This window comes from Lutjanus erythropterus, chromosome 1 (assembly GCF_056507025.1).
Source record: "Lutjanus erythropterus isolate fLutEry1 chromosome 1, fLutEry1.hap2, whole genome shotgun sequence".
Lineage (NCBI taxonomy): Eukaryota > Metazoa > Chordata > Actinopteri > Lutjaniformes > Lutjanidae > Lutjanus > Lutjanus erythropterus.
This window is the reverse complement of record NC_139317.1, coordinates 3,793,412-3,820,912: the sequence shown is the minus strand read 5'-3', so window position 1 is coordinate 3,820,912 and position 27,501 is coordinate 3,793,412. Positions and strand designations below refer to the sequence as shown.

Here is a 27,501-nt window from a genome sequence, read left to right as displayed (position 1 = left end):
CTTCACATGGTACAGACATGATAATGGTATTGCACTTCTCGTCTTGATCTGAACAAGAAGCAAAATTAATGTATTTCTCAAAGTGTTGAACATTTCCTTTGACTGTTTACTGCTAGCAGCTTGCCTTTGTGGAATAAAGTGAACATAAAACAATACTGTATTTCACATTAATGTGTACATGCAGACTACTTATAAAATAGTGCAGTGAAGAGCATTTTGTTGTTGCTAAATGACAGCATCTCCTTGTGTCTCAGGGTTAGTGCTGAAATGATTAGCTGATGATCAATTAGATTTCTAATTGATGGTGACTGTTATATAAAAAAAAAAATCACTGGATGTCACGGAAGTTAGCTTTTAGTTGTGACTCCGTGAAAAGGCTGAATGCCTGATATACCTGAAATGTTCATGTGAGACAGTTTGAAGGTAAACCAACAGACAGCTGAAGTCCTGACATCACTTCCTGTCTGATTATGGTCATATCACTATCATAATCTTTGAAAAACAGGTCCAAACATGTGAAGCACACAGACTTATGTCAACATTCATTACATCTAATTTAAAAAAAACTCTTTCTGCACATTTATGTTATATTTTTTATTTCATTCAATTATTTTAAATTGCAGGTTTTATGAGATGACTGAGCAACATTATCAAGTTGCTCCATTAATTCGGCCAAAACAAGTTTTTAATGGAAAAGAAATAAACGCTTCTCTGCTGAGTCATCATGAGGAGGCTAACTAGGCTAAATAACTGTTTAGCTAGTTCAAAAGTAATGTTTTTGTTGACTTTTTTTCTAACCCTAACCCTAATGTTAGCTAGAAAACAATGTAATGTTTTAGCTAACATTAGCTAGCGAAGAATACAACTTTTTGTTAACTTTTAGCTAATGTTTGCTAGAAAACAATATAACTTTTCTGACTTTTTAGCTAATCTTAGAGACCAAACAAAGTGATGTTTTTAACATTTTTTTTCTTCTTTCTTTAAAGTTTTTAGCTAATATTAGATATTTTTCAAGTTGTTCCTGCTCGATCCCTAAAATGGTAAAATATTTCCATCAGTGTTTCCCCAAATTCCAAAATGAAACTAGAAAATGAAACGTTTGTCTGAATTCTTTGATTTCAGGTTCTTAAATGAGAATATTTTCTGAATACTCCTCATAGACAACAAACTGAATCTTTGGGTTGTGGGAAAAACAAGACATTTGAGGACGTCAACTTGAGCTCTGGGAAACACTGATCGACATTTTCTGACATTTTACGGACCCAACAACTGATCAATTAGAAGAGAAAATGTTTGTCAGATTGATCAAAAATGAAAAGAATCATTACAGGAAGGTTGTCCGTGAGCTCCACATGTTTGGACCTGTTTTTCAACTGACAGGATTAATTAATGATTAATCAACAAAATAATCAACAGATTAATTGGCAATGCTGATCTATAACAGGTATAATGTTTAACATTCTTAACATTTTACTTTAGCATGTTAGCATGCTAACATTAGCTAAATGCTAAACACAAAGTACAGTGGCTGATGGAAAGTTGTTAGTTTTGCAGGTATTTGGTTATAAAGCAAAGTTTAAGGTTAAAATTTCGACCTGGTAAATGTGCTTGATGGAGTGATCGACCAAATTTGAGAAATTTTACTAAAAAGCAAAAATGTGAACCTACTAGTGATCCCAGTGTTAAAGTCACGAGGACATAAAATCATTAGGATTTAAATCCATCCAATAATAGCTGAAATATATCGATCTGGACCACCAGAACCCTCCTGTCTATGTTAATGTCGTATGTGCACCCACATGTTCTGGTTTGACTTCAGCTCTCTATGAAGCACCTCTTAAACTGGCATAAAACATCTCTGCAATCAAAGATTAAAAGAACGTCCTACTGGCCAAAATAAATGATAAATGACTTCAGTTAATGGCACTTTATTAGAGCACATAGAAGTAGATTAATTTAGCCCCAAACTACAAGATGGATTACTTTGCTGCAGTTAAGTTTTTAAAGATAAAAATAATAAAGATCAGCACTGATGTGAGTATATATGTTTACATTAGTTTCTATGGTCCTTATTTTGTCCCCCTTTGGGTACTTTGGGCACAACACAAGTGCAGGCCACGGGGACTTTTATGAAATCCTTTTCAACCCTATATTTGTTCTTGTCACTCTCGCACCTAGTCCTCTTCAGGACCATCCTCACAGTATACACAGGTACGGAGTCGTAGCTGTAATCTTCATGGCGGTCGATGATGCAGCCCTGACAAAGGCACTCCGCCCAGTAGATCTCAGGAGGGAACCTGTCGTCGTCTCGGTCTATTCTGATAGGAGACAATCAGACAAAACAGAGCAATCAATGAAGAAGCTCTGGGCCAATCACAAAGAATTTGTCACCTTCAGTTGCTGCTGCCAATTGTATTAATACATTTCTAATCTACCTCCTCCATATGAACCCCTCAGGCCCGTGGGCGCTTTTTCAGTCCTATTCAAGAGAAGTTATTCTCCGTTTTCTGCCCAGAGACTACAGATGAAAATTAGCTGATAGCTCACTCTGGTACAGCTAAGGAGTTGTGTATTGTCACTGTCAAATAAAATAAAATAATATAAATTAAAATAAAATTAAATTAAATTAAATAAACAGTCTGTATTGGGTGCTAGACAGTTTGAAGCATTGAGTGACTCAGTCTGTATTAAAGTGATAGCCAATGTTAAAATAATACCTCCAAATCATAGAGCACAGGTATGTCTTCTCTGATATAGACTGAAACATGACACTTTACTGACATCTAGTGGTAGAAATACACAACTGCAGGTAATGTGAGTCTGCACTCTGAAGGATTTTATTGCTGTTAATTTTGTTTCCATGGTGCAGTAAATATAAGAGTTCAAGAGAAGCCAAGTTATTTATAGCTTTGAATGGGTGGAATCGGTTCTGGAGGTGTTTGACGTGGCCGAGATGATGCTGCTCACGCCTGACAAGGCGTTTATCAGGGCTGCAATTCAACTAATGATTATTTTCGTTGTGGAATAAACTGTCAATCATTTTCTCAATTAATCAATCATTTCAGCCCGTCAAAATCTTGCAGATGAAAAAGTCTTTCCTGTAACGATTGGTTTCATTATTGATTCATCTGTCCATCATTTTCTCTTTGGGTTTTTTTGGTTTATAAAATGTTAGAAAACTGAAAAAAGTTCATCGGTGTTTTTAAAAGACCAAGATGACGTCCAGTTCAGTTTACAGTCAGAGAGGAGTAAAGAAACCAGAAAATATGATACGCCGTCAGCCCCCAAGAAGGAAGTAAAGTTAGAGTACTAATACTACAGTGATGACAGTAGTACTCAAGTAAAAGTACAGCAATGGAGGAAGTACTCAAAGCTTTTAAGTAAAAGTACAATGATGAAGGAAATGCTAACAAGTTTTACTTAGGTAAAAGTACAGTAATGGACGGAATACTCAAAAATTTTACTTAAGTAAAAGTACAATGATGGAGAAAGTAAAGTAAGTACAAATACCACAGTGATGAAGTAGGTACTCAACTTTAAATTAAGATAAGGTACAGTGATGGAGGAAATACTCAGAACTTTTACTTAAGTAAAAGTACAACTATGGAGGGAATATTCAGAGCCAGTGCTGTTTTTAACGTGTAGTATTCAGCTGGATGGACAGAGAATTGATTAATCGTTGAAGTAATTAAACAAACCTGACAAACATTCCCTAATTCCAGCTTCTAAATGATCTGCTTCTCTTTGTTTTATTCTGAATATGAATAGTGAACTGAGTGCTTTAGTTTTTGGACTCTTGGTTGGACAAAAGACCAAATTCACTGATGTCAGCTTTAATAAATCATGGTGGGATTTTTTCAGTTTTCTGGAGTGTACATTTACTCGAGTGCTGCACTATTTGTTAGGAACTTTATATTTTCTGCTACTTTATCTTTGCAATTCAGAGGGAAATACTGTACTTTTTTTTTTTAGTTCACTGCTAACTATAGTTATAACAATAATACAAGATGTAATGAGCCAATAAATAATGATGTTTTATTTTAAGTTGAGATTAAACTTTATGGATTCTGGGGGGGGATTTTACAGCTGTACCCAGCTGTTTATATAAAATAATTAAAATGACCTCCATCTTTACCAGCTGCAGCATCACTTTTCATTTATGTACTTTAGATATATTTTTATTCTGATACTTTTGTACTCCTACTTAAGTAAATTTGAATGAATGACTTTTACTTGTAACAGAGCATTACTACATGGTGATATTGGTACTTTTGCTCAAGTAAAACTTCTGAGTACTTCCTCCATCATTGTAGTATTAGTATTAGTACTTTCTCCACTACTGTAGTATTGGTACTTTCATTAAGTAAAACTAGGTATTTCCTTCACCACTGTATGATCAATACTTTTACTTAAGCAACAATTCTGAGTACTTACTGCAGCATTGGGACTTTTACTTAAGTAACACTTCTGAGTACTTCACCAACTTCACTGTAGTCCTAGAGCTTTAAGTAACTTCATCCACCCCTGTAGTATTGGTACTTGTATTTCTGTCCCTGCAGTATTGGTACTTTTACTCAAGTAAAGGTTCTAAGTATCTCTTCTACCACCCTGGTACTTAAGTGAAGGTTCAGACTACTTCCTCCATCTCTATGGTATTAGTACTTTTACTTAAGAAAAGGTTCTGAGTACCTCATCCAGCACTGCAGTACTGGTACTTTTACTTAAGTAAAAGTTCTTCCACTACCCTGGTACTTTAGTAAAAGTACCTCCTCTATCAATGTTGTACTGATACTTTCACTTAAGAAAATAGTTTGAGTACTTTCTCCACCTCTGTAGTATTGGTACTTTTACCAAAGTAAAGGTTGTAAGTACCTCATCCAGCACTGTAGTATTGGTACTTTTACTTAAGTAAAATTTCAGAGTACTTCCTCCCATTGTTGTGCATGAACGTGCTAAAAGAGTAGCATTCAAATTACGTCACAAGCTTTCACACTAACTCATTATTTTAAGATATCAAGTCATTATTTTGAGATGGGGGAGACCAGGGGCGATGATAACATTTTTCTTTTTTAAATTTTCCTTCGAAACTCACAGACTACTTAAAATACACTCATCATGTTTTAATATGAGAAACGTGCACTTATTCATAATACAACCAATAAGGACAAGACTGTAATATTAAAATTCATGCCCCCTCACTGGGGCAACTGACACACCGAAAAAATAAGTCATATTAACCGACTGTACCTAAAATAAAAGCATATCTTAAGTTAAACACACTGCTCCTGTCGTAATTAATAATGTTACTTAAGTTGTTTTTGTATGTGGTTCAAATTCTTTTAGAGGCGTCGTCTTTTAGATGATTCGTTTAGAGGCGTCGTCTTTTAGATGATTCGTTTAGAGGCGTTGTCTTTTAGATGATTCGTTTAGAGGCGTCGTCTGCATTCAAAGCAAAAGACTATCTCTATTTTTGCAGAAAACTAGGCTACTATTCTGAAATTTTAATTATTTTAGTTGAGCTAAAAGTAATTTTACTTTTAAATATGAAATAAATACAAAAATATGAATGTAGCTCAACATTTAGTATAACATCATTATGTAGACTCCAGTGTCCCTGGCAGGAGGAAGTTCTACCTCAAACTAAATAAAAAAAATAAATGAATAAATGTAGGGCTGCAACTAATGACTATTTTCATTATTGATTAATCTGTCGATTATTTCCTCGATTAATCAATTGTTAATCGATTAGTGGTTTGGTCCATAAAATCAAAAAATAATGATTAGTGATGTCTTCAAATGTCTTCTTATGTCAAAAACAAAGATATTCAGTTTACTGTCATAAAGGAGTAAAGAAACCAGAAAATATTCACATCTGAGAACCTGAAATCAGAGAATTTGGGCGTTTTTTAAAATTACAAAAACTCAAAACGATTAATAGATTACCAAGATAGTTGCAGATTAATTTAACAATCGATTTATGATTGATTAATCGTTGCATCACTAAATAAAAGTAAGAAATGAACGTGTACTAGACCACTTTATTCTCTGTGAACTGAACTTTGAGCTTTTTAAGTGTGAACTTGCACAACTCTTTAACTTAAGTGAAACTTCAGGGTACTTCCTTCATCACTGTTGTGATTCCATGTTCACTCGTGAGATCAGCGCTCCTGTTTGTCCCTCCGCGCTCTCCGTAGCTGCATGCGGTCACGTACCTGTACCTCCACGGGGACAAGGAGCGGTTCTTCAGGTCGCCGTGCATCTCTTGGGCCGCCTGCGCGCACGTCCGGTTGTCCGGCCGCGGGCTCTTAGGGTCTTCCAGATTTTCGGTGTGCCTTCGGAGCTTCTCGACCCGGTCGCGGAACTGGGCGTTGGTGACGCACCTGGAGGAGCCGGAGGCAGGAGGAGAACATGGAGCTGAAGAGGAGCTGTGGTCGTTGAAGATCAGCAGCAGGAAGCCGATGAGAATCTACAAATAATTAAAAACAAGACATCTGCAGTTGAGACTTAAATCACGACTCCGTCAAGCGCAGCTGAGGACTGAGACGGAACTGTTCGTGTGTGTGAGTGAGAGAGGAAGAGCGCTCCCCTGCGGCTCACAGGAGGAATTACCGTGTTCAGACTGACCCCTGTCATCTTTCTGATTCAATGTGACCAGCTCCATTAGACCCGGTATATATAGTATCTATGAAAGAGGTCTGGAGGAACCTGCTGCTGGAAAATCCTGAAAACCGAGTATTTCCTTTCACTGAATCATACACGCAGAGAGCGGCGGCAAACATCAGTACCTTAACCCCGCCCCTCTGTGCTGCCTTCAGGGCGGTGCGTCCATCACTGATCTCTCAAACATCCCAAGTTCATCCACGCGCCCTTTGATCTATGGAGAAAGTTATTTTAGATACATTTACTCAACTTTACTGTCTTTTCTTTCCACTTTCTACTTCTACTCCACAAAATCTCACACAGAAGTATTTGACTGCACTACAGTTACAATTATTTGACACCTTCAGTAGTCTGTTTAGTCACCAGATGCTTTACAAATCAAACTTTTTACAAATCTGAATACCAAATTATATTTTATCGGGAGTTCAAAAAATATATCTTTCACAATTGAAACAATTAGTCACTTGATTCTAGGTTCAAAAATAAATATTTATGGAAGCTTATTTCCACGAAAAGAAAAAAAAAAAAATTCATATGGTTCATTATAATTATGAGATAAAAAGTTGACCATTTTTACATAATTCAGATTTTTTAATCTCATATTTTTGACTTTTTATCTCATTATAAATCAATTATCATTTTAAAATAATAATTTAGACTTCTTAAAATCTCATAATTATGATTTTTTTAATCTCATAATTTTGAGTTTTTATCTGATCTTATATGATTTATCTCACCAATCTGACTTTATCTCATAATTTCAACTTTTTATCTCATACTTTCTATATTTTACCTTACTCAGACAAAGAAAAGAAACAGAGTGACATATTAATAAATACTTTTTCTTATCTCATATTTTAGTCACCATGACGTTATGAAAGATATTTAGTTCACTAAATATCAAATATAAATAGTTCATGATCCCATGGTGTTCACAGGCCAGATGGTAAATACAATGTAATCCCTATTAAGATGAAAGTTGATGAGTCACTCACCAGAAAATAAATCGTCATCTTAATTATCTTTCTTTGGGAAAAGTGTGAATATTTGCTGCTTTTCAGTCTCTGACACTAAACTATTAAAAACTATTAAAATATCTTTGGCTTTTTGGACTGTTGGTCATTTTTCACTTATTTTCTGATATTTTATTGACCTAATGATTGATCAATAAAATAAACATTTAATTATTCAGTGATGAAAGTTAAGATTAGTTGCAACCCCTGAGTTGAACTGTAGCCTGGAGGACCTCCAGAGGGCGGACAACAGGAAATATTGTACTTTTTACTCCACTACATTTATCTGACAGCTGTGGTTGCAAATTACTTTGCAGATTTTATACAGTGCTTATGAATGCTACATGATGGGTGTTAAAGTGTCCCTGCCATAATCCAGCTCAGTCTCTTCAGTCTGTGTACAATTAACACAACTTTATACTTTTAAATAGCCTACAGTGCATGCGCCAGAAGTGGTAAGTAACTAAGTGCAAATACTTTATTACTTTACTTAAGTACATCTTTCAAGCATCTGTACTTTACTTGAGTATTTATGTTTCTGACAACTTTTTACTTTTACTCCCCACACTTGAACACAAATATCTATACTTTCTATGATGTATATTTTCAAAACAGGCTCATTACTTTAGATTTAATGCATTTGAGGAAAATTATTGATTACTTTTAGTTTGCATCATTGTGTGCTGCCTTCCACCATCATGACACACAACAGCGTCCCCGGAGCTTCCACAAACCACATCATTAAGTTTGCAGATGACACAACTGTGTTGGGCCTCATCAGTGACAACAGCGACTTGGCCTACAGGGAGGAGGTGGAGCAGCTGGTGGCCTGGTGCAGACAAACAACCTGATCCTGAACGTCAACAACTCGGAGGTGAAAAAGATGTAACAAGACTTTAAAATATGTAACAAGAAGAAGTAGATGTTACAAGACCTAACAAGACAAAAATATCTGAAAAAACATAAAAGATGTTACAAGACAAAACTTAACTGGGTGAAAAAGATGTTACAAGACTTAAAACTGCGTAACATGACAATGTGTATGTGTATTAAGAGATGTAACAAAGCAAAAATGACATAAAAGATCAGACAGACAGAAACTTTATTGTCATTCGGTATACACAGGTGTACACAGGACTAAATTTCGATTGCACTTGGCTCAGCACAGGATTAAAATATAAATAAGATAAAGTGTAAATAATAAAAAGTGATGCGGTGCAAAAGTAACAAAAATAAAAATGGATGAGCAGCATATTAACGTTCTGAGTTTAACAGTCTGATGACTTGAGGAAAGAAACTGAAGCCCAAGGGTCCCGGTTTGTCTACCAGATGCTGTGGAGTGCTGGAATTAAATACTAAACTGAAGTCCAGGAACAGCATCCGCACATGCATCTTCTTCTCCTCCGGGTGTGCAAGGCTCGGGTGAAGGGCAGAGGAGATGGCGTCCTCAGTGGAGCAGTTTGGCGGGTAGGCAAACTGGAAGGGGTCTAACGTGGGAGGGAGTGTGGAGGTGATGTGTTTCTTGACCAGCCTCTCAAAGCACTTCATCATGATAGGAGTGAGTGCGACGGGCCGGTAGTCGTTGAGTGATATGATTTGGTTTTTCTTTGGCACTGGGATGATGGTGGCGGACTTTGGCTTGATCCAGGGAGTTCCGTTAGGACATTAGCCAGCTGATCTGCACATTCCCAGAGCACCCAACCATGTGCCTGGGTCCTTCCGTGTGTTGACCGTCCTCAGTGTCCTCTGCACATCAGCTGTGTCAAGGCAAAGTCGCTTTTCATCCTGGTGGGGAACAGCCTTCACCGCAGGAATGTTGTTCAGTGCCTCAAACCTTCCAAAGAAGCTGTTGAGCTCGTTGAGGAAGTCAGTGTCATCAGCGCAAGATGTAATAAGACTAAACACGACGAGGTGAAAAAGACATAACAAGGTGTAAAACTACATAACAAGATGAAAAAGACCTAACAAGACAAAAAAAAAGAAAAACAAAATATGTTAAAAGACAAAAAGGTGTAAAAAGACAAAAATTATGTAACAAGACGAAAAGCAACGTAAGCTGTAACAAGACACAGTGTGACAAAGTAAAAGAGACGTAACAAGAATTAAAACTACATAAGATAAAAGCGTTCAGTTCTGTTCTTTGCTTTTCTATCAACGAAGAAATACGCCGTTGTTTGTTCACAACGAGTCGTCAGTAGTCCCTCTGACTCTGGCTCACACCTCCTCTGGCACAGACACAGACGGATAGCTTGGAGCCTGGCAAGATGGATTCTCGCGTGCTTTGCAAGGTAGCACACATCAACCCTTACCATTAGTTTCTGGGGAGAGCCGATGCGTTCAAAGGCCGTGCATAAAAATGTCACGTGACGTAGGATAAAGAGCAAGAGAGGCTGGAGTTGATGGATAGAGGACGGTGTTTGTGTCAGTGTTGACTTGTTTTAACATATGTCTGTAGATTAATGGATACAACATTCTTAACTTACGCTGTATATGTAAAAATAATTATTTTATGTCAAACCATGATGTTTTCCTAAAACCAACCAAGTTTTCTTACCTGAATCTAATCAAATGGCAACTGTTTCACAACATTAACCACCTATTTAGATTTGTTACCATGACAGCAAAGATCATCTCATTAACAGAAGTTAATGGGCAGAATTGGTGTATGTAGCACACAAAATTTTAAAGCGTAAAAGTCATGTTACATGTACACGACTGCAGAGACTATCACATTATTTCTAGCAGATTAAACTACCCATCATTGTATAAAATCATTAAAGGTTAAAAGTCCCCATTTTAAACAGCCGTGACATGATAATTCATTCATTAATGTATGAATAATTAAAATCCAAATGATATTCTGTACAATCAGTGCTTTTACTAGTCTATCTATCTAGCTGATATTTATTTTTTTAATCACCATGGCAACAGGATTTTCTGACGTTTCTTGGGATTACTTCTTGCATCACTATTTGCACTAATTTCGTTTCTAAGTATCAAGTCTATTCAATTATGATATGACACGTTTGAGAATGCGAGTCCCTCCCGTTTGCATTTCCAAATGTTACGCCCCCTCCTTTCCAGCAACATGAGTGGGGCACTTTCACTGAGTAAGTGTGTATTAGTTGGCTTGGATCCTGCTGGAAAAAAAAAAAGCAGTCACAGCACTCTGCGGACCACGGCCTTCAAACAGAGTGATTCAGACCACATGATGACACAGTCTGCTGTGATGCAACAGCACACTCTAACTGACTCCTCCCCCTCTCAGCCCTGTATATATAAATGTTTTGCAGCCTTTCTTTAGAAACAAAGAAAGCTTAGTCATGCACACATCTGCCTCTTGTTACTTCCTTGTTGCGAGTATCAACAGAGTCAATAGGGAAAGTGAAGATAAACATGACCCCGATGCACAAAACACTTGATATTTTAATGACTGTCTTTCTGCATGTGTTTGCCTATTTCCAGTACAATGTGTGCTATAGTTTAAAGTTGACTGTGTATATGTTTTTAGATTAGATATATGTACATACATATATGTACATATATATATATATATATATGTATATATATATATATATGTGTATATATATATGTATACACCCAGGAAGGAAATAATTCTTTTCATTTGTGGAGGCTGCATGAAATAATCATCGATTTTTCTGTGTTTGAGCATGAAGCATCATTTGTATTATAAAAGTCCTCCTCCCCTAATCCTGCGTGTTGCGTCCTGTCGGCTTGGACTGTGATCCGCTGTTGTGAAGCCCTTTTCCATACACAGAACTGGCCTGGCTCCGCTCGATTCGGCTCGGCCTGTGCAGCATGGCAGGGGTTTGTTTTTCCAGTACAACAGGGCTACACACTCAAAGGTGTGTTTTTTTACCTGGAGAGGAGGCTTGAGTCGAGCAGCTGTAAAGCAGTGGATAAACTGTTCATATAAATCTCCTGGGTAAACACACTGTTTCCCTAAATTCTTCACAATAAAATTCCCACATTGTTTGGTTATTTAAACACTTTTATTATGAAGCAGCACAAACAGTAAATGTTTTCATTCATAGGTTTCATCAGCAGGAAGTTAACACGACTCTGACGAGCTGAAAACAAATATGAAATGGTAAAATAATGCAGATACCTGAAACTACAGACTGCAACAGAGGACAAACTACATCTCAAAACATGAAGATTCAGTCAGAAGCTACAAAAGATTTCATGGCAGCTCACTTGGAGGCCGGATGGGCTCACTTTGGCCCCACTCCAGAGGAAGTCCATTTTGGGCGTGGCTTGATGCAGCTCAGCGTGCTGAAAGTGATAAAGGAAATGCAGTTCAGCACGGTACGGTTTGGCTTGGTGGAGCCAAAAACGTCATTGGAAAAGGCCCATCTGTATGGTCACAACAGTCTGTAGTTCTCACTGAGCCCCATTTCATCCGTTTAATTTTCCTGACCAGACATTATCCAGGAGTAGCTGTAGCATGGCTCCTATCTGCTCACCTCCTCTCCTCCTGGGACGGTTACCCACAGCGGTGCATCCAGCTGATCTGACTGTATGTTCAAAAGATGTCGCCTGCATTTGTTGATCACCTCAGGGTCCGCTGCTCTTTAATGCAGAGTCCAAATCATCATTTTTCAATACCTACAATTGTATTCCTATAATAACTGATATGTTTTTCAGCAATATAGCTAAAAAAATAACAGATTAGGAGAAATAGGAATAATTTAGCAACTTTATAGCTTTATAACTTTATTCACTGGATCTTATTTTACAGAGAAAATACTTAATGTCTGTGATTTTCAGGGTTTCCTGGTAGACAGAGAGCTTTATTTGTTGCTAAAGTAGTTAACCATCTACTGTAGCTAATTATAGCTCATTAGTGGGCAGCAGAACTGGACTCAGCAGCTTCCCAACAAAACATGGCCGGACAAGGACCAAACGCAGTCTCAGAGATGACAGGAAATACAGTACAGACTTTAACTGCTGCCGTAGTGCCGTTAGCTGAGCCAGCTGGTTGCACAGCTGACCTAGCTCTTGCTACTTAAGATAACAGCAGTTAGTGGTTTACTGTCAGAAAACTATGTAAATGACCTGTATTCACTGTCTGTCTCTGAGGCTGTGTTCAGTGCCGGTCTGGCTGAAGCAGCCCTGAAGTAGCAGGAGCCAAAGCCAACAAGGACTTTTACACTGAGATCCTTGGCGTTAAACTGGCCTCCATCAGTCTTGAGTGGGGCTGGACCTAAAAATACAGTTGAACTAGGCCAAGTTCAACCCACTGGCTCGGCAACAAGCAGCCTCTTGCTTTTCTTGGCAAGGTGGGCCATTCTCTTCCTCTGAGAGGCTTGGCTGGTGCTCTGAACTAAAACACTAGTTTCCTAAACGTGCTCACAGTGACGGTGGCATGATTATGCTAAGTCAGAGCTCATTTTCCAAGTCACGTACTCAAGGCTAGACTGACAAGTCCTAACTCAAGTCACCAGAGAATTAATAGTTTTAACATTAACTGATTTAGGAAATAAAGGAAAATAATCTGATTTGTGGATTTATCATTTTAAATAAAATACTTTTTAATCTTTGGGGGAAGGTATCAAGTATTTTCAAATCAAACGAGTCAAGTCAGGAATCATTGGTGTTCAAGTCCAAGTCCAGTTGCAAGTCTTTTTTGATTTTGTCTAAGAGTCCAAGTCAAGTGACTCAAGTCATGTGACTCAAGTCAAGTGAATCAAGTCAAGTGACTCAAGTCATGTGACTCAAGTCAAGTGACTCAAGTCATGTGACTCAAGTCCAGGCCTGTGCACCAAGAGGATAAAAAATGTACTATGTTCACCATCTTAGCTTAGCATGTTAGGATGCTAAGATTTGCTGATTAGCGTCAAACACAAAGTACAGCTGAGGTTGATGGGAATCTCATTAGGTTTGCAGGTATTTGTCAAAAATCAAACTACTTGACAAATTAAAGGAGGAGGATCACCGATCGGTCCAATAGTTGTTGAGATAGTTCACTCAAAGCCACAGATGAATTCTGGTTGTGCTTCAGGAAACATAAAGGATCACTGACATCAGTAGGAGACATCTGGGAACCATGAATGTCTGCACTGAATTTCATGGCAATGCATCCAGTGTTTGTTGAGATTTTTTCAGTCTGGACCAAAGTGGTGGATCAACATTAAAATAAAACTTTATTGTCCTTAAAAGGAATGGCTGGGGTATTAGTGCTACACACAGCACTGTTGCTCTGGGCAACCCTGTCTAGATCTGTAGGTCTGTCTTTTAGTGCCTTCACAACAGGAAGTTAGGCAGGTAAATGGTACAGGAGGGGATGTTCCACAGTTACGTCATCATCTTGTAATTATTATGTATAGTTACATTCAATACAACGTGCTATCTTCATTATCTGATACAATATAACTTTTTTACTACCTCTCAATACAATGGCAATATTACTTTCAATATAAATGCCATTATTCTATTTCTTTGTATTTACTCCTTATGTACTTTGTATTTTATGTTTATATTTAATTTATTTGTTGCTCTGTTGTTGTTGTTATTATGTTACTATAATTTTGGAGCAATCTGGTACAAGAATATCCTGCAGGAGTAATGTCTTTTTTTTTTTTTTCAAGTATTGGTGATCTAAATGGGACTAACCTACTTAAATAAAGGCTAGCCCCAAACCAAAACAAACACACACACATACACAAATGTTTGAGAGGGATCTTGACACCTAAATTCATCAGACATGAGTCAACAACACAAAAGAACCTAACAATACATATCATGCATGAGAGATTACTCAGTACGGTTCATGACAAGTAAAACTGTGGAGGAACAAGAAAACAAAAAGGGTAAAGAGAAAGCACCCGTTTATATGGTGCATTCATACCAGGCCTCAAGCATGCATCTTCATACTCTTATCTCTCAAAAACTTTTTGTTGTATAAAGTTCTTGTACGAACATGTCATGAGTTCAAAGTTTAGCGTCCTGCTGTCAGAGCTTCATAATGGAAAATCTTTACAGCATCATGAGTGGAATTTAGGGACCTGCTAAAACAAAGCTGTGTTACCTGAGGGTCGGCGGTCACTCAAAAATTAAATGTCTCGACATGAAAGTGTCTTTAAAGAAGAAAAAACGTTGAGTGTAATGATCAATAATCAGTCCCCAGGAGTATTTTCAGAGTTGAAACTTTAATAGGAGGCATACTGGGAACACACATACACTGCAGCTTCTGTAAACACTCTGATGTAGGCGCACGTGCTCAGTCTCTACACAGGCCACCTTGGGTCTCTGATCACTGCGCAGCATTAACTAATCCCTATAGACTCACTAATCACATCAAGGACACAATAAAGTGAGCACGTTCCCCTCGACACAGACTTCATAAACCTGCATGTCAACATATACAGCCTATACACCTGATAGCAGGTAATAATACATCATTAATGATGAGAGATAATTATATTACAATTTGTAGGGCAGGCAAACAGGATAATGTCGACATAATTATGAAGAGTAATTTATTTTTTATGCTCAAAATGTCTGCAAACTAATGAAATATACAGTCATTAATGAAAATCTTCAGTTTGGCTGACAACAGACTGACTGCACACGACTCTGGACCATTTGGAAACTGTGTTTGTATCTGAAAGAAAATTCAAAATACAAGAAAACTGGTGAATGTGACAAGTTCTCTAGGAAATCACTCGTACGCACCACGTAAGAACAAATCTGTCCGTATGAGAGGTTCTTGCATGAGGATCATAGGGCCCAGCTCACAGCTCAGCGTGTTTCTGAGGCACGGTGGAGTCGATGTCTTCCAGTCTTTTAGAGAGAGTTTTTTTGGTTTGCATCATGCCCAACAAAAGAGCTGTGATGATCCAAAGAGAGACACGTCTCTGTCAGGAGACAGAGACCTTTCCTGGTGCTACACCTAATCCACCGTCTAGCATGTTTTCATAATTACATAATACTCCTTTGTGTTTGTGGTATTGTTTCAATTTGACATTTGCTACAAATGATTTACAACCTCAGACACTTAAATTGCCAGAGCTGTTATTTCCCAATTATGATTCACATTAATAATGTCCCCAGGCTGTTTATAATCTATTTCCTTCTGCACTGTTCATTGTTTTACAGATTTGATCTTCTTCCCAAATGCATGTTTGATGTCACCATTTGTCATGATTGATTTGTTGCACTGATAAAAGCCACAAACACAAACATGTGTTGGGTCAAACAAAAATCTTTGTTATCTAACGTGGGACTTTTTGACAAATATCCAGACAAGGGAGAGAGACTTTTAGGGACATTTCCAGTGAACCTGCTCGCCAACACATGCCAATATGTTTCGAGGCAGCCATTAACCATCTACAGCAGTGTTTCCTTCATGCTGATGGTAAGTAGAAGGTAACTGCACTGGTTTTGGTTAAGGTGATTTTGGAAACCACGCTGGAAAATGCAGCCAGGTTGAGGCAGAGGATGTTTTTACCCTGAGTAGTGTCTACAGTCTTCCCTAGTGCGTTAGAGTAGCTTGTTTGTTGCCTGAGAGGCAAAATCCAGGGCAAATAAAGCGTAAACAATTAAAACAAATGGACTGTTAGAATCAATCTAACTGAAACTGCAAAAGTGAGGAGGACTGACCGAGTGTCCTGTAGGCTGTCCTACATGCTCCTTTTGACACAGCTGGCTAACATTTTCATACATGTGTGCGTGAGTCGTCAGTTCTCACACTGTGCCGTATGATGAGCGTTGAGGCAGACCAAGACGTGCGTACAGACGCCCATGTCACGTGACATACACTCCCTCTCACTCCAGGACTATGAGCTTGTTTACATGTTGACATGTAGCGATAGCTAATAGGATTTTAATGATGACAGTAGCATCTATTAAAGGACATACTGATGCATATTTATGCCATAGGTTGTGTCAGACTTCTTTGTTGTCTGTTATTTTGACAGAATTTCAGCAATCTACTTTTAATCATTATTGTCATATTAATTTTTATTGTCAAATTACATTTAACTTATTTAATAGCATTTAAAAAAATCAAACAGAGGTGTTGAAAGTTCTTTACTCAAGTAACCCCCAAAATAACTTTTTGTCTGTTATGTCTTGTATCTTTTATGTCATTTTTTGGTCTTGTTACAACTTTTTCTTCTTTTACTTTTCATCTTGTCTTTTTATTTGTTTTCATCTTGTTAAGTCTCTTACGTCTGTTTTTTTGGGGGGGTATTTTGCGTGTTGTGAGGTCCTTTGCATTTTGTTCCATCTTTTTCATCTTGTTACGCCATTTTTGGGTGTTATGTCTTATTTGTCGTATTACATATTTTATGCTATTTTTCATCTTTTTACATAATTTTTTGTCTTGTTGCATCTTTATTGTCTTCTTACGCCATTTTGGGTCTTTTCTGCCTTCTTTGTTATGTTGTGTTAAATATTTTCCATTTTGTTACATCTTTTATGTAACTTTTTGTCTTTTTACTTCATTTGTCGTCTTGTTACATCTTTTTAGTTTTTAAGTCTTTTTTTGGTCTTGTTACATCTTTTACTTTTTTTTTAAATGCTGTTTTTGTCTTGTTACATCTGTCATGTGTGATACACACTGATGGCTACACCAAGAAATTGTCTCTTGCATGTGTTATTGTCACGTCCATTTAGGTCGAAATTGTTGGGAAGGTGGAGTGCAATGACACAAAATAAAATTATGAATATTTCCCTTTCAGTGCATTAAAACTAAAGTAATAAGCCTGTTCTGAAAAGTTTAAGTGTAGGAAGTACTGTAGATATTTGTGTTAAAATGTAGGAAGTGAAAGTTAAAATTTGTCAGAAAAATAAATACTCAAGTAAAGTACCAACACCTGAAAAATCAGCTACAGTAACAAAGTATTTGTATTTAACTACTTCCCTCTTCTGTGCATAAGTAGGTCATACAGCCCCACTTCAAAAAGCCTGTACTATCCCTTTAAAAAGCCTCACTGATTTCCCACATTTCCTGCCACAGTGACAGGTGAGATTGTATGGTTTATTAGCTTTACTTTGCAGCTCAAGCATGTTTTATAGCCTAACTAATGTAGACTGTATTTGCACTTGGACTGTTGTGTTTACTGACTGTAAACGTTGATAGGTCACTGCCTACCTGGGCGGAGATATAACTGCATGCTATTGCAGGTACAGTCACTTGGACCATGTCTGACTCTTTCGCTCAAATAGCTGAAATTCCTCTAAGTCACGTTGGCCTGGTGAGGTGATGCAATGTCACAGCAATCTCCTCCCCATCAGTATAAATGTTTGCTGCCTCAATTTAGATGAGACAGAATGAGCTCATGGACAGAACTGTCTCAACTTCTGTATCATTCACACTGTTCACCCGATGCAACAGCTCTGTCACATCAGCTGTAGCATTAGGATGTAACTTCAATGATTATCTGCCTTTTTGCCATAAAAGGCTACAATTGACTACAAATCTTTAAAATAAAGCAGATTGGAATTAGTGACAAGGAAACAGCTGAGCTCAGGATGGGAATTTCCATGTCAACACCTCTCAGGGTGAGTTACTGATGTCCTCGCTGTGGAATTTATTTGCAATTATCTCAACTTCAAAGAGACAAACATAACATAAGGGGACATAAGGGCACATTTCTCTACAAACACTGTTACAACCCAGGATCAGATTTATAGTCATTTAAATAATATTGTATTTGAAACTTGTATAAAAGCAATATAATACATGAATCTGAAATCTACCTTCCTCAGATTTATTCAGACACTTGCAAATTAGGGATTTCACTGAGAGGCACATCCGTGAATTTGAAAGGCTCAGTGTCCTCTTCCACCAGGCGCGGCTGTGTCGCGTTACGGATGCGGCACGTCAATATGCGCAGAGTCTATTTTTTACGGATGATGCATTAATTTGCACAGAGCAGACTGAACGGGCAGGAAGAAAAGGCCGGGAGAATCTGGTTAATTTTCAAAATAGAAGACCCCATGCAGACTCACGATCATAAAGACAGACAGAAAATAAACTATTCAAACATGTAGCCTGCTTATCCACGGTAGAAGCACAAAGAGAAAGGAAAGGGAGGACCTCATCAACAAAATCTGGGCAAGTAAACATGATCAGGGGGGCAAAATGCTCCGCTCCTGAAATTGGGCTTGCAGCTGTGCAGAGGACAGATCAGAACCATGGCGCGGACGTGGCGTGCTTGGTGGAATCAACTGGTCAGTATTCGCTCAACCACTGAAAGTATCAACCGACGCAACCCATGAGACAGTGGAATGATCTGTTTTTTCATACTACAGTGGTAAAAAACAGACGATATAAGCACAGACAAGTTTGGAAAATTACAGAAAAAGTGTGTCTGAGCAATATTAATAAATGCTCCATACATGTTAGATGCATTAATTCAATTCAAGGTAATTCATAGACTGCATTATACAAGATGATTACCCTATCTAATAAAAGCAACACAGGAGGAATATATGATTTTTATCAGCAGTTTATGGTGGCCACGGCTTTAATTTTGTCATTATTATCTCAATGGATTTAATTTGCCATCTTATTTATTCTTATCATATGAGCTTTATCTATGTGAAAATGCATTCTATGTATTCTACTGTCATCTTATCTTATTTTTATGTGGCTTTTATTCTCATCTTATTTAAAATTAATTATGGTTTTATATGTTAATTCATGTTAAGTACTTGGTGCATTTGATTTGTTATATGAAAAGTGCTATACAAATAAAGTTTATTATTACTGTTCTCCTCAATTTGTTGTGACCATGTGGACATGTCCACGATGGGTGTAAGTCATCACGAGACAATATTATATTGATTCTTCAGACAAAGATAATTCAGGGGTCTGTGATCGATATGAGATGATATCTTCAGTTACATTTACATCAACTCACTGAAAGCAACTAAATTATGATTTGACAATTTTATGACTGAACTCTTCCAGACCTTTATGACGCAGACATGCTGTGGAATTTTCAAAATAAAGTTCTATCTTAAAGATGGCGACAATGAATGACGTTGACGATCGATGTTTAGAGTTTGCATCGATAATATTGGATCATTCAATCAACATATCGATCCAGATCAATGTATAGTTAAACCCTAGATGTCCATGAGGCCACTACATTACAACAGGGTACAGGAAAAGTATAAACAGAATTACTACAAGTCTGTGGTGTTCAGCTGTTCCTGTCTGTGGTGGGAGTATATTCAGTGGCTGGTACACGACACAAAGCTCTCAAAAGTGTTTCATGTCATATTACTAGTTGCAGTTGTTAGCTGGCTTCAGTGGTTAGTGGCAAATTGATTCTCATGGTCTTTTGATTTTTGGGAAACTACCTTGAAATCTTGGTGGGACAAAACTAAATGGATCATAAATTATAACAATGGTGTTTATGCAGGACATCTGGAGTTCACTTTCCCTTGTTCCATTTCCTTGTTCCTGTGGTACAACCTTCAAAGTTTACAAAGTCCATTATGATTTTTTATCTACATGGATAGGAATAATCCACTGCCATGTTTGCTGGAGTAATCACCCCTGTTTCCTTGCAGATACCTCATTTCAATATAATTCTTTCCATTATTTTCCCAAAAAGACCCAACCCCTCAGCCAGAAACTAAAACTTTGCCTCCAAGCAAAACTTTGCCATGCTCCTGCTTTAACCCGGGATCAAGGTTACAGACTGACTGTCCCAGAAGCTGGTAAAAGTGTGCAGCATCATCAAGTTACTCACTAACATACTGGATGCTGAGTAACAATCTCACAAACGTGACAATGAGGACATGAGAAAGCCACAGGTTGTCTGCACGAGAATGTAAACAGTTTCTACGAGCTTTCGCCTGTTTGGGATAATTACCTCCAACATCACAAAAACAAATACTGCTTCTCAACACCTTCATGCTTCCTGTCCCCGCCTCGCAGAATCCTGCTCGGAGCAGCTTGGTATTGTGACCTTTGGGTGAAAAGGGTTCTTAATGGGACCTTTAGTCTTAAGAAGAACCCTTGATAAACCCTTTCTTTAAAAAAAGGATTCTTCAGAAGCAAATGGTTCTTTGTAGAACCTCATCCCTTCAAAAGGAAACCTTTTGGAACCCAAGTGAATTGGTGATGTACACAACAGATTCTTACATCATCTATGGCTAGACAAATGAAACAGCTTGATTTGGTCAGTGACGCATACACTGTATGTTTGTACGTATAATGAACACCTCTAGTGCCTCATTTCCTGTATTTAGCTGCTTCCTCTTTGAGTGTGTAAATACATCACTTCCTGATGATTTATGGAGGCTCAACACAGGAAAAAAAGGATAAGCTGGGCATGAGGCTGGGAACACTTTTAATCATTTAGTCAGGAAATTCCTTGGCTCTCATATAAAGCCCTACTGTGACTTTTTTCTCCCTGCTGTTTAAAGTGGCAGTTCACATAGCAGCACAGCATGGAGGCTAGGGTTGTGAAGGCATGGATTTTTTTTCTGAACATGGTGTCAAAGCCATATATTTGCACGTGGGTGGCAGATTGTAACACCTACCTTGATAATTACCTTTTACTGAAGCATACTATCATTAGTGTAGCATATCTCCTTTAAGGAATAGGGCAGCATGTAAGTGTGTGCAGCGTGCAGACGAGTGACAGCGCTGCTTATAGCAGAGCAGAAACTTAAACTTAGCAGTAAGTTAAGTTGTCAGTGTGTCAGTTAATGAACGCTGCTGCTTATCAAGACCAAAGAAAGTCTCATCTGTTGTTTCCTGACTTTTGGAAAAGAGACAGGATTGGCCCCAAACTAAGCTGAGCAGGAGGGTTTAATTTTAAGCTAATGCTAACACTAGTATTGCACCTTTACAACATCAGCTTGGTGCAATTGTAAGTTCTGTAATCAGCCTTGAACTGCAGCATCTTTTTTAGAAGCATAGTATAATAAATCCAATATAATAAATCCAACACTGAATGTCTTCTGTAGTTATTTATCAATTTTTACATGCTTCTTCATGTTTTTGCATCAGTGCCTGCCCAATTTCAACACTATTTGACGTGCATAGTTTTTGCATACTTTTAACAATAGTGGAACAACACTTCCAGACTTCACTTCCCTTAACCTTTGTGTTTGGCAGGATTTCATGCATTCACTTGTCCCTACTGGCCCAGTAGCCTGGAGTGTGAGTCATTTAAGAGGTTTCTCCTTTTGTGATAACAATGTTGTACACAAATACACACACACACACACACACTGTACTACAGTAATGTTTGGTGGTCTCTGTGTGAGCCACACCTTAGCAACCAGGACGCCTGTTTCGGGCTTCCCTAACACTGATAGCCGACCAATTTCACATAGGAAACTCGCCGTGACGTCACACTAATCTAATAGCGTCACCTCTGACTTGATACGAAACTAATCAGCTCACCTTGATCCACACATGACGGGATGTGAGTCACCAAAATTTCACTCACAGGAACATCAGAAATTCTCAGAAGTGGCAAAAGTATACAATGATTATTAGCTAACTTAAAAAAAATCCTGGTGACCAAATGCACTGGTTGGTAAACAATATTCAGCTGTTTTTTATCTGCATCATTGTACACAGAGCAATGCAACAGCATGACAGACTGTAAACTTTCACAACCAAATCTCTAAATTACCACAAACCACTGTGATGGAAGCAGAGGAGAGCGATAGATACTTGTCCAGGGTGCACAGTGGAGCGTCGAGGACAGGAGATGTTTACTTGCTTTTGCCACTGACAGGCTCAGATTATTATTCTAAAGTATCTGATAACTTTATGGAAAGGATCCCTAGGGTGAGAGATGTGTGAGATCATCATCAGCTTCATTCAAACTCAACAAACAAAATAAAATTCACCAAAAAATGTCGTAGTCCATCTTTCCCTTGTTCCAACAATCACCAGCTTTGATTTGGTAAAAATAAATCCTTATTTCACAGCGTGAGGCAGTGCAGAGATGCAGGACAGCAGCTGCACCTAAACTTGAGTCTTGCTGGTAAAACTTACTTTAGGTTGATGTTTGAATTTAGTTTAGCACAGTGTAAAAAAAAATATTAAAAAAAGGAACAAATTGTTTTAATAAATTGTTCAACACCCTGCATTCCAAATCACATACTTTTTCTGTATGCTTTTAGTATGTAGGAACCTGATACACCCAGAAGACAGAACCATCTGGGAAGTCGTCCAGAGAAACTGTTTGGAAAATGGCTGGCACTTTGGATGAACGGATGAACCATCTGTCTATCACATCTAACTTCAACCGATCAAACTTTTCCATTTTCTTTGGAGAAAAACCTTCAGTGTCGTTCTTTGCTCTTCTTTCCAGCTCTGATGGAACGGATGCTATCACAGTATCTACAATAACCTCTTCAAGAGCTGCCATTGTTTATTTGAGATGAGTCGTTTCCATGGACACTGCCCGCCGTCGTCAAACCCAAAACCACGCCTGCAGCCACCAGTAGGTCCTTCCAGGACGCTGAGTGGCTGCACCACTGTTGGTGCGGACACAAATGGATCACTTGAAGCCTGGCTAGATGGATTCTCACGTGATCTTGTGATCTTGGTGGTCTGCAGCTGCCCTTACAAAGAACGTACTGTTGCATGCAGTATGAATAAAACTGGGACATACTACTTCCTCATAACATTGGGCCTTTAACTTTGCCCCTCTTGCCCATACGCCCATCACAAAGGACTGTGGGACAGAACAGCTAGAAGAGCTTGCTGGTGTGCATGCTGCCAAATGCAACTGGATGCAGTGGGACATCAGTGTATTTTGGTATACTGCATTTGACATACCAAACGATGGTGGGAATTAAGAGGAACTGTATATAAATAGCCAGTCTTCTGGCTTATGGTCTTATTGGCTTATGTAGGTCATCATAAGGCATTAATGTAAAATCAAAAGTGTTTCATAACCAGTTAAATACTCCATGCAGTTGCTTTAATGCAGCTATAATTATTGCATACAATATAATGTTCTAATTAGTAAGTTTTGTACTTTTACATGAACACAACTTCATAAGTAACTATCGATTACTTATATGTAATAGAGTATTTTTATAGAGTGGTATTACTGCTTTTACTGTAGTAACTGAATACTTCTTCCAGCACAGCTGATTCACATGGGAAAAAAAACACCTGAATTTTGAAATGATTACATCTGGTGGTTATAAATAACTGATGACACTTGTGTTTCAAAGTTGAGAAATGCTGAGTGACTAATTAATTGCGGGGAAGTTGTCAATCCCTAATATGTTTCAGTGATTTGTCACATCTTCATTCCTTTTTTGCTCCTTTGAAATAAAAGGTCATGGTGGGCAGTCACTTTTATCACCCACTCAATCGATTACACTTGTTTTCCTGGATGCTGAGTAAAGAAAATCTACCATCCACTTCCATATTTTAGCATTTGGCTGGTAAAATATGCATGTTGAAAGATAAAACTTTTTTTCTTTTTTTGCAGGCACGTTTCTTGACACAGTGGCTGCCCATTTTCAACGCTGTGTTTGACATGCACAGTTTTCACCTAGAAACTATCACATACTTAGCAGAACAAAAAAATCCGAGACCTTACTTCCTCTGCGTCTGTGTTTGGCAGATTTTCTTTCATTTACTCCTCCCTGCTTCCCCTGGTAGCCAGGAGTATGACTCATGTGAGAAGTTTCTCCTTTTGTGATGATGACGCCACACACACACACACACACACACACACACACACACACACACACACACACACACACACACACACACACACACACACACACACCTGTCATCCTGCAGTTCATGGCCTGGTTGCCTTTGTGTGACCCCACTGGATCCCCTCCTTAGCAACCAGGACGGCTGTTTTGAGCCTCCTGAACACTCACACACGAAACACACTTTTATTTTAGGAACTTTAGGACTGTCTGTGATGACACAACTGACTTCAGATAAAAAAAAAACAGGTGGCCCCGATCCAGATGTGAAAAAGTGTTAGTCACACATTTTACTATTATCAGATACACACATTCTGTACTCAAGTAAAAGTACCGATTCAACTTCTTTGCTGAAGTAAAAGTGAAAAAGTACAGGCTCTGAAATGTACTCAAAGTATAAAAGTAAAATCTCACTGTTTGTGTACAAAGCCAAGTTTTCTTCCAGTATTACTAAATATTGGAAGAAAGCAGCTACAAGGGACTTTAATTTTGTGTTGATTCTGATGGCGCATGTGGACAAAAGCAGCCGGCTGGTGCGTGTACTTCTTTTGGAAGTGAGGGTGCATGGCAATGAATTTTATGGCTTTACAGGGCTGTACATTGCAACATACACTGCCTGGCTAAAAACAGGTCACCACATGGATTTAACTAATCAAACAGGTCAGATCCTTCCATTGGATAATTACTGCAGTGATTAATATGTTTCAGCTGGTAACAAGTTATTGAACTCTAACTGATGCAGTGAGCAGCTTCTCATTTCTTCAACAAACATGTCAGAAGACATATCCTGTGGTCGAGGAAAAGATGTTCCTCTGATTCAGAAGAGTCAAATTATTGACCTCCATCAAGCAAAGAAAACAACTGAGGAGATGAAACTACTAAAACTGGGTTAAGAACTGTCCAACACATTATTAAAACCTCGAAGGATAGAGGTGAACCATCATCTTCAAGGAAGAAATGTGGTTGGAAAATAATCTTGAATGAAGGTGATTTGGTGAAATCAAATCATAAAACATCAACAGTAGAACTCACAGCTGTGTTTAATAGTGAAAGTAAGAACATTTTCACACAGAATGTGAAGAAAACTCAAGGGATTTGGACTAAACAGCTGTGTAGCCTTAAAAAAAAAACACTTATCAGTGAGGATAATCAGAAAAAAGGCTTCAGTCTGTTCCAGAGTGATGGGGGCATCAGGGTAAGAAGAGAGGAGGATGAAGTGATGCTCCCATCATGCCTAGCGCCTACTGTACAAGCCCGTGGGGGCAGAGTTATGATCTGGGGTTGCTTCAGTTGTTCAGGTCGAGGTTCAGCAACATTATGAGTTCAGCTCACTACCTGAATATACTGAATGATCAGGTTTTTACATCAATGGATTTTTTTCTTCCCTGATGACACGGACATATTCCAAGATGACAATGTCAGGATTCATCAGGATCAAATAGTGAAAGAGAGGTTCAGGAAGCATGAGACATCATTTTCACACATGGATTGTCCACCACAGAGTCCAGACCTGAACCCCGCTGAGAATCTTTAGGATGTTCTGGAGAAGATTTCACACAGAGGTCCGACTCTCCATCATCAAAACAAGATGTTGGTGAAAAATTAAAGCAACTCTGGACAGAAATGTTGTGACGCTGAATAAGCTTATTGAAATTATGCCATGGAGAACGCATGGCGTAATCAAAGTTAAAGGCAGTTTAATGAAATATTAGAGTGTGTGAAGGTTCAGATTGCATGAGAGTGCAACAATATGCAATAAACAGTATGCTCTGTTACACATCCCTTCCACAGTCTGTCTGTTGACTGTGGAACAGCTCCTTAAATGGCTTCAACTGAAACTAATCTGGCAGAGAGACGTCTGGCAGACTAGCCTTATGACTAACAGCTTTCAGATGGAGAGCTGTGTTGTTGTCCTCCTTTCTTCTGTTGCAGTTGTTTGTCAGTTTAGATCTGATCAGTGCATGGGCTTTTTTCACTTTGTTTTTCAATTTCATATAACATTATGTTTAAACACAGATAAAAAACTGATCTCAGAAAAGACAGTTACCAGCATGCGTATGTCTTTGCACACAGGCTGCACCTGGAGTTAGAGTGAGTTCATTATTTTATAGTGAGTATAGGTAAAAACGTTTCTAAAAATATATCCCCAGTCACAATGTGACGCAATCTGAAAAATAGGTCATATTTTTCAAGTCTTTCGTGTTAATCTATCAACCATTTTCTCCATTAATCATATAAAATGTCAAAAAATGGTGAAAAATGTTAATAAAAGCTCAAGATGATGTCCTCAATTGTCTTGTCCATAACTTATAAATGTTCAGTTTACTGTTAGAGAGAAGTAAAGAAACCAGAAAATATTCACATTTAAGGAGTTAAAAATCAGAAAATTTTGACCATTTCTTAATTAAAGAATGATTCAAAACAATTAATCGATCATCAGTATAGACGCAGATTAATTTAATAGTCGGTTAATAACAGATTAATCATTGCAGCTCTAAGTGTTTTATATTTTTTCACTGTTGCACGCAATTTGTTAGACAAAAAATTGTGAAATTTCCACCCAGTGAAGCCTTTCTTCGGTAGATGATATGAGGCAGCTTAGTGTGCACTGTGCATGTGTTAGGTAGAACAGGTCAGGCACAGAAGACTGAGGCAGGGAAATGGTACACGTCAAGGAATTTATTTTTAACAATACTTGAGTTAATCCGTCTGCAAAGGGACGAGCTGCGAGACAGAGGGTTGAGGTTGAGGGAGGTCCAGAGTTCCACTGTGAGTCCAGAGTTCCACTGTGAGTCCAGAGTTTCAGCAGAACCAGGGCGTGCTGTGAACAGGCAGGAGTGAGACAGCAGTAGGAGTCAGACTGAGTGGCTGCAGGAGACAAGAGACAACAGTTAGTAATACAGTTTAACGCAGAGCACCAGAGAATCCAGCTCTGACAGGGAAATCCTGAGGCAGTCTCAGGCCAGGGTGGAGACATAATCCCTCCATCTAGTCCTCGGTCTCCCCTGTGGCCTCCTGCAGCTGGTCATGCATTGAACACCTCCCTGTGGGGAGGCGACCACCTCAGTGGCTCCACTCTGAGTCCCTCACAGATGACCGGCCACCCTCCTGAGAAAACCCATTTCGCTTGTGTCCG

General features: G+C 38.4%; 1 protein-coding gene across 1 annotated transcript; it reads right to left on the bottom strand.

Moving 5' to 3' along the window:
* Positions 1 to 2,053: 2,053 nt before the first annotated feature.
* LOC146332503 (uncharacterized) lies at positions 2,054 to 17,053 on the bottom strand. Its single transcript, XM_084724093.1, has 5 exons — positions 17,049 to 17,053; positions 9,405 to 9,570; positions 9,030 to 9,311; positions 6,213 to 6,466; positions 2,054 to 2,318 (listed from the first exon to the last, which is right to left on the bottom strand). Exons 1-5 carry the CDS (start codon positions 17,051 to 17,053, stop codon positions 2,054 to 2,056), a joined length of 972 nt encoding a protein of 323 aa, XP_084580219.1.
* Between the last annotated feature and the right edge of the window lie 10,448 nt (positions 17,054 to 27,501).

Bases quoted from the DNA above. Each gene is read 5' to 3' on its own strand.
- LOC146332503 (XM_084724093.1), bottom strand. The intron at 9,312-9,404 runs GTCAACACACGG...CCCTGGATCAAG, and splicing joins TGCAGAGGACACTGAGGACG to CCAAAGTCCGCCACCATCAT. The intron at 6,467-9,029 runs GTATTTAATTCC...AATTATTTGTAG, and splicing joins TGTTCCTGGACTTCAGTTTA to ATTCTCATCGGCTTCCTGCT.